Source organism: Epinephelus lanceolatus, chromosome 4 (assembly GCF_041903045.1).
Source record: "Epinephelus lanceolatus isolate andai-2023 chromosome 4, ASM4190304v1, whole genome shotgun sequence".
Taxonomy (NCBI): Eukaryota; Metazoa; Chordata; class Actinopteri; order Perciformes; family Serranidae; genus Epinephelus; species Epinephelus lanceolatus.
The window spans coordinates 26,634,085-26,642,429 of NC_135737.1; the positions used below are offsets into that span (position 1 = coordinate 26,634,085).

Consider the following 8,345-nt stretch of genomic DNA (forward strand, 5'->3'; position numbering starts at 1 on the left):
TAACAATGGAAATTTATAGAGTGATTTCTAATGATGTTACCTAAAAGAAGCATATATAGAGTAAATAAAACAAAATAAAAGGTCAATTTCAGTGATAAGGGAACTGTGTCAACCATTGCAGAACCAAAACAGGAAGAGGGTGGCACTTGTGTTTTCTACGGTAGCTAGCCCCAGTTACCGGGTTTTTTGGGAAGTTTTGGGGAGTTTTGGGGAGTTTTTATCTTATCCACTTCGAGGGTCCTAAGGACAGAGGGATGTCGTATGCTGTAAAGCCCTGTGAGGCAAACTGTGATTTGTGATATTGGGCTTTATAAATAAAATTGATTGATTGATTGATTGATTGAGTTACCAAAGAGTATCAGTGTAAGATCTTAGCTGGTACTAATCCCAGTAGTGGAAATGGCAGATGGTGAAACAACTGAAGTAACTGTGGAAAACAAAAAATGGTGTGTGTCCAGTGTTGTCAAGTTTTTAGGATCTGAGGAAAATGGAAAGCAATTAGGTTGTCTTTATCACAGTGGTGCCAACAATAATACCTCTTGGAAACGCTAAGGGTAAAAAAGATGAGAAGTTGTCTGTTTCCACTTTGAAGTGTTGTGTAGTAAACAGTAGTGTCTAAAGAAGAACAAAACATGGACTATACTGATGCATTTGTGAGTAGATATGTCTTTGAAAGGGAACCCCCAAGATTTCACACAGTCCGATTTAGACTATTTTATCAAAGCAATGTTAATTAAGTGGAGCGTTATTTCAAGTGCATCATAACTCTGGATGACAGGGCCCAATATACTAAGTCCACATGTATGTGAAGAATATCTCACAGCCACATCTGTCACTAACGCTCCATTTCTTCAACAGGAAAGCACAGGAAGACGGGGAGAGATGTCGCTGTCAAAGTCATTGACAAGCTTCGTTTTCCCACTAAGCAGGAGAGCCAGCTGAGGAACGAGGTGGCCATACTGCAGGTAAACACACTGCAGCTGTAAATGGTTGTGCTTTCATGCTGACACAGTAACAGGTGCTTTGCTGTACATCGGATTTGTGATTTATATCGGCTTATACATTAAGAATGATAACAGACAGTCCTTTACGAGTGCTCACTGTGAGATTGATGAGGTTTGTATGAACTCAGTTTGACTTTGAGTCTCAAAATATCCCACATGAGTCATTCAAAGAAATAAAGAAGCATTTCTAGAGGGACAGTTTCCTCTGTATTTTCTTCTTAGGAACAGATGATTTAGTGTCTGATCAAACCAATCCATGGCTCATGGACAAATTTTATAGTAAAGGGAAACCCCACACTCATAGTGCTTAATGTGTTTTAATAGGACAATAGTATCAAAGAGGAGGGACAATCAGTTTGGGAAACATTAGCCTGGGCTATACGGTTTAACAAAAGCCAGACTGGCATCTATAAAGACTGAAAAGGTCAGATTGCAAAGGTCAGAGTTATCTGATTACTGCCTTGTACAGTTGCACTCATGTTCCCAGTGATGATTACATGAATTTTTTGAACATCAAAAAACTAGAGGCAACAAAAGCCTCGTGTTGCCTGTGTCTCTCAAACACTATAGGCAATAGCCAACCAGCATGCACGCTCTGCACCTGCATGAGAGGAAGTATCTCTCCATACCAGCAGCAGCTGAGCTGCCAATCAGAGTGCTTTCACACCACAGCCTTTGCCATCTTTGATGCCGATTTTTTTATTTTTTTTTATTTTTTATGTTTATATGTTGTCTGTATATGTGGTGGCTGTGTGACGGTGGACGGTCTCTCACGGGTCCAAAACAAATTTCTCCTAAGGGAGACAATAAAGATCTTATCTTACATGCTACATTGGCCAAAAAAAAGCTGTTGTGGGACACACCGCTAAAAACTAGGGCGACAGATGCTCACCGACAGCCTGACATGGATCAATGGCCGACCATCGGCTTGGTGTGTCAGGCTCTGCAGGCTGTTTTAAAATAATGGAGGTAGCTACTGAGATGTCACTCAGTGGTTTGTGGACTCCTGTTTTGAAACCTTGAGTTTGACATTTTTTCCATCGCCATATGGCTCTAAAATTTAGAAACTGACATAGTATTTGCAAAGTTCAAAATAAATTGCTAATATGAAAACACTGACCAACAGCTGACCATTGGCTTGGTGGGTCAGGCTCCATATACTGTATAAAATAATGGAGGTAACTACGGCAACGTCACCCTTTGGTTTGTAGACTCCTGTTCAGAGGCCCTGAGTTTGACATTTTGGCTGTCGCCACTTGGCTCTAAAATTTAGTGAATTTAAAGTTCAAAATAAATTGCGAAGATGAAGTATTTTAGTTTTTTTAAACAGCTGAAAGCCAACATGACTTAAAAAAATTTGCACTTCTGAGGAAAAAAAGTGTAAATATCAATAATTGTTTGGTTAAAGGAGTGAATTAATAGAACAAATGTTATGTTGTACAGTTTTCTACAGTACATTTTGTTGGGAATAGTTGAATTTAGACATAATTTGGAAACAGAAATGCATTTCAATTTAACTTCCTTGAACTGCCAGTTTTCTCTGGTTTAGTTTTATTTAAATGTACAGTTCATTGTTCACCAGCAGATGGAGACAGGAGCTTTGTTAGTCCGTTTGTTGTCTAAACTTGATAATGACTCTGTCGCTGAAAGGCAGTTACTCATTCAGCCTGCCAGTCCAAAAAGTCTCTGCCACATTCACCAGCTTTCAAGTGGAATACACTTACGGCTCTGAATTATATAAATATGCCTTCTGGAGGACATTTTATGGCATTTTTGAAGCACAACTACGTAATAATCCATTTTCTGTTCTTCCTGCTGTGATTCACATTTCTCTCCTGTGGTTTACCATTTTTTGCTGACTCCATCTGTCTTTGTCTGTTTTGTCTTCAAACTCTGTCACACTGACTCCTGTCTCTCACACTGTTTAATATTCTCTTTCAATTCTCATTCTGTCCATACTCCTCTTTCACCACTCTCCTCTTCTGTTTGCTAATTCATGCTCCCCCTCTTTTTCAAATAAATCCCACATTGCCATTTAATCCTATATCTCCTCCTCCCCTCTGGCCCCTCTCTTAGAGTTTACGTCACCTGGGCATTGTGAACCTGGAGTGCATGTTTGAGACCCCAGAGAAAGTGTTTGTGGTGATGGAGAAGCTACATGGTGACATGCTGGAGATGATCCTCTCCAGTGAGAAAGGCAGGCTGCCTGAGAGGCTTACTAAGTTCCTCATCACACAGGTGTGTATGCACCCCAGCAAAGACAGGATTAGTTGTGTGTATCAGTATATTTATGCAGTGTGAATGTGTGTGCTGGTGTGTGCCACTTATTGCCGACAGTGACATCTTTAGGCTGCAGTGTCTGGCTGCATGCTTTTTGTGGTTTGCTTTCTGGGCGTCCTGATGCCTGTCTAATGCGTCATAACGTCTCTTTGTGTGTTGTTTGTATTCGCCTTTGTAGTTACCTCAGACTAAATCATATCCTGTTTGTGTGGTTGTGGGCGTGCATATGTGTAGATCCTTGCAGCTCTGAGGCATCTACACTTTAAGAACATCGTTCACTGTGATCTGAAACCTGAGAATGTGCTGCTTGCCTCTGCTGATCCCTTTCCCCAGGTATACAAAAAACACACTCAGATACTCCTATAACACACACACTAAAACGCAATCGCATTGTGCAGCCATTATGGTTTTCACACTCTGTCAATACTTCATCAAAGCACTTGTGGTGCAGTTGCTCAGAAGTGTTTCCTCACTTGTATTTACTGTTGCCTCTCTGTCATTTCACCACTCTTCTGTTTTCACCCGACTGCTTCTTTCTCTCAGGTGAAGTTGTGTGATTTTGGTTTTGCCCGTATCATTGGCGAGAAGTCTTTCCGTCGTTCGGTGGTCGGCACCCCGGCTTACCTGGCCCCGGAGGTTCTGCTGAACCAGGGCTACAACCGCTCACTGGACATGTGGTCGGTCGGCGTCATTATGTATGTCAGCCTGAGTGGGACATTCCCCTTTAATGAGGATGAAGATATTAATGACCAGATCCACAACGCTGCCTTCATGTACCCTCCCAACCCCTGGAAACAGATCTCCAGTGATGGTAAACACAGGGGGGGCGGGGGAATGAGGGGGAAGTTTCATTGTGAGACACATCTCGAGATGCAAAATGATCATAAAGTTGAATCATCAACTCTTAGTGTTGATGAGGACGGTTAACTTGAACTGTAAAAGCAGGACAAGCAATTTCAAATGAAAGTGTATTTCACAATAATGTTGTAATAACGCACTTCCTTTACAACCTGCGTTTCCATCTACATCATGATGATACAGTCATATTAAACATGCTTCCTGTTTACTACGTTATATTTCTACCACAACTAGGTACAGAGTAAAACAGTCATATAGAGTTCAAAACTTTGTTTCCTTTTTTTTCTGCAACTTGACAGTTTCATACAATATATGGATTTGTATATTTTTGTGTTTCCAGCGACCGACTTAATCAACAACCTGCTGCAGGTTAAGATGAGGAAACGCTACAGCGTGGACAAAAGTCTCAGCCATGTGTACTTACAGGTAGCGCATAGAAACTCTTCATATGCACATACATGCACAGATACGGAAGTCTGTCTGACACTCTTTATCACACTTTCAGTACAAGCATTAATCCCCAATTTAAATTACAATAAGAAGCATTTCTGCCAATAACTTCGAAAGCAGAGCAATACCTTACAAGAACTTCACCTTTATTTGACTTCTGCAAACAAGTCAATGAAATTTGTAGCCACTCCAAAAAATGGCAAATATAAACACCAGGCGTTTTCACTCATAAACAAGCAGCAAGACAGACTCTCAAGGCTGATATTTAGGAGCTTTATTGAGGATAACTTAACTGTAAAAAATGTGTTTTCATCAACTGCAGAGTTCTTATATGTCTCCTTCAAAACTAAATGTGTAGCAGTAGAAAAACAGGCTCTGTCAGTTTAAACCAGTCCACTCACTGTTGCTGTTTCTTTGCAAGAACGTCCATGTATTAATTAACGTTTCGTGTCACAGTGGCCCTTACTTGGATAGAAGTGTCTTTTTAGATTTTCTCAGAAGCAATCAGACCAGTCTGGGGTCATCCAAGTTCGAACTTGCACATATACAGTTACATACACACACACACACACACACACACGCACACACACACGGTCTAATGTGATTACCGGTTTATGTGCTATAAACACATAAAAGCCAATTTAACGTTAATCAAATTTCGAGGTTCCCGAAACTGAAACTGAAATTTCATCCCTGTATTTATTCCCTTGTCTTGTGTCTCAGGACTATCAGACATGGTTGGACCTGCGGGAGCTGGAGACTAAACTCGGCGGCCGTTACATCACCCATGAGAGTGATGACAGCCGCTGGCAAGCATTTGCCCGTGAACATACTCTGCCTTACCCTGCTCACCTTGTGCCTCCTCCTCCTGCACCGGCCTCTGATGATGAGGAGGGTAGGGAGGATGCAGATGTGCAAGGCCTCACTGAGAGGGTCAGCATCCTCTGACCAGAGAGAGACATAGGACTTGAGCTCACTTACGAAGGAGGAAAGAAGTAGGGAGAGGGAGGGAGGATTGGGATGGTCGACTAAAGCCTGAAAGAGACAAATAGTTGTATGGGTCTGATAAAAATAGCCTCCAGCTGTTTAGACTTCCACAGCACATTTGTTGACAGTTTTACAGCAATAAATCCAGTTTCTCTTCTCCAGCCTGAAGTCATCAAAACTTCCCTCTGGGTATTTACCTCTGCCGTTATTGGTCCTCTTTCATCTGTTTTGATGACTCTTTTATGATGAAGACAGCTTGACTGTGCGGCTGACCTGGGGAGTTTTTACAGATGAAATTAGAGTGAAACTTTAAATCATAATTTGTCACACAAAAAGAGGCATGTTCTTTTCCTCCCACTGCAAGATGCCCTGAAGTGTGGCAAGGAAATGCCACATCACCACAAGAGATAAAGATAAGAATTTGTTGTCGATGTTTTTTTTATTGAGATGTTTTTCTAAAGAAATAGATTTAAATATTGAAAATGAGACTGCCTCCTATTAAAAGAGTAGTAACATTTGTTTCTGGTGTCATTTAATGGGACTGACTGGAAGTACAGTCCCTTTTATGTCTTCGATAAAGACCGCTTCAATCTCTTTTGGGTGCTCTACAGTGACAAAGGACTTCCTCTGTGCTGGTAATTACTAATGTGCAGACGTAGAGTCAAACCCATCAACATTCACAAATGCATCCCCATAAATGCATGTCCTGTAGTGAGGACTGGAGGTATTGATCTAGTGACAGCAATTCCTCCGGTAATTACCACTAGTTTTGAGCCACAATAGACTCTTAGAAAATATATGTGATTAAAGATGTTTTTGCGGGTTTGAATGAACTCCAGCATTGGGCTGTTCATTACCTGACTTGGCAGTTCTCACCCATCTCTAAAGTCAAACAGCTTTGTATTTAAAATGGTGAAAAATATGTCCTTACAGTTATGTGTACATAGGATTCAAATACTGCCAATGAAGGCAGAACTTTTACACCTTAGCAGGTAAACGGACACCTCTCAACCATCACAGCTCCTTGTTTACTGTTGTTAAGAGAAGCAGACCTCTTCCTGTGATCTAAGTGCATAGAGAGACAGCTTGGGTTACTAAACTAGGTTTTGGAGAGTGCATGTAGTTTGATTATTGACAACCTGTCATGTCAATATGTTGCATGTTTCTGTGAAGTAGTAGAGTTATCTAATACAATATAAAACATACTGTAGTTATGATGGTCTATTATACATGTGTAACCTGAAGTTTATGTAGTTGTCAAATAATATGCCTAGACTGTGTATAACATGTTTGAAGGATAATCCCAGCCTTGGTAACGGATAATACAAACTTTGAACAATATTCTTTTTTGTCTTGGATGTTTTATTTGTTTGTCCGTACATAAATGTCATCTAGAAAGTGTAACTTTCAGCTTTTTGAAAGAAAACACCCACAAAATTGAGCAGTCAGCCAGATGCAGACAATGTGCTTACTCTGCTTCCATGCCGGTGACAGCTGTGACTGGAGACATTATGTATTTGGATTGTCTGTATGTCTGTACATCAATTTTTCATGAATGTGATATCTTGAGAACGCCTTGAGGGATCAAATTTGGCACATACGTCCACTTGGACTCAAGGATGAACTGGTTAGATAAGGTGGTCAAAGGTCAAGGTAACTGTAGTCTAGATAGATCAGCCTCTTATTGGGCGGAATGAGCCACCCGCTGAAGTCCCGCCCCACCACCTCCGGTTTTGTAGCAGTTTTCAACCATTTCTTTTCTTGAGAACGGTCTGGTGAGCGAGACTACAGTCTCACGAATGTGTTATCTCAAGGTGGCCTAGAGGCAATTTCTTCAAATTTGGCACAAACGTCCACTTGGACTCAATGAATAACTGGTTAGATTTTAATAGTCAAAGATCAACAGCACTGTGACCTTTTGTCTGTCTGATTCTAGTAAATGCTATATCCGAAGAAGGCCTTGAGGGAATTTCTTCCAATTTGGCACAAACCTCCACCTGGACTCAAGGATGAACTGATTAGATTTTGGTGGTCAAAGGTCAAGGTCACTGTGGCTTTGTCTGTCTCATTCTCATGAGCATGATATCTCAAGAACATCTGAAGAGAATTACTTCAAATTTGGTACAAATGCCCACATGTACTCAATGATGATGAGAATTTGGTGGTCACAGATCAAGGTCACTGTGACCTTGCATCCATCTCAGTCTCACGAATGTGGTATCTCAAGATGGCCTAGAGGGAATTTCTTCAAATTTGGCACAAACGTCCACTTGGACTCAAGGATGAACTGATTAGATTTTGGTGGTCAAAGGTCAAGGTCACTGTGGCTTGGCCTGTCTCATTCTCGTGAATGTGATATCTCAAGAACATCTTAAGAGAATTTCTCCAAATTTGGTGAAAACATCCACTTGGACTCAAAGATGAACTGGTCAGAATTTGGCATTCAGAGGTCAAGGTTACTGTCACCTTGCATCCATCTCATTCTTGTGAATGCCATATCTCAAGAAGGTCCTTAAGGGAATTTCTTCAAATCTGATGCAAACGTTCACTTGGACGCAAGGATGAAGTGAATAGAATTTGATGGTCAAAGGTCACTGTGACCTCACAAAACATGTTTTTGGCCATAACTCAAAAATTCATTCGCTTATTATGACAAAATTCTAGTTCTTAATCATATGTTCAAGAAGCAATGATCATTACTGTCTCAGGTTCTCTATAGTCTCTTGTAAGCTGAAGACATGTCTTCAACTAATGAGTAAGGACTGC

General features: G+C 40.8%; 1 protein-coding gene across 2 annotated transcripts in view; it reads left to right on the forward strand.

Moving 5' to 3' along the window:
* Positions 1-6,920, forward strand: part of prkd2 (protein kinase D2) — a 47,151-nt gene extending 40,231 nt beyond the window's left edge. For both annotated transcript variants that reach the window (XM_033631870.2, XM_033631869.2), the window contains 6 exons: positions 859-965; positions 3,081-3,242; positions 3,519-3,617; positions 3,828-4,095; positions 4,483-4,568; positions 5,316-6,920. In XM_033631870.2, coding sequence (XP_033487761.1) covers positions 859-965; positions 3,081-3,242; positions 3,519-3,617; positions 3,828-4,095; positions 4,483-4,568; positions 5,316-5,540 — 947 coding nt within the window. In that variant the 3' untranslated portion in view covers positions 5,541-6,920. The remainder of the gene's footprint in view (positions 1-858; positions 966-3,080; positions 3,243-3,518; positions 3,618-3,827; positions 4,096-4,482; positions 4,569-5,315) is intronic.
* The last annotated feature ends 1,425 nt before the right edge of the window (positions 6,921-8,345 follow it).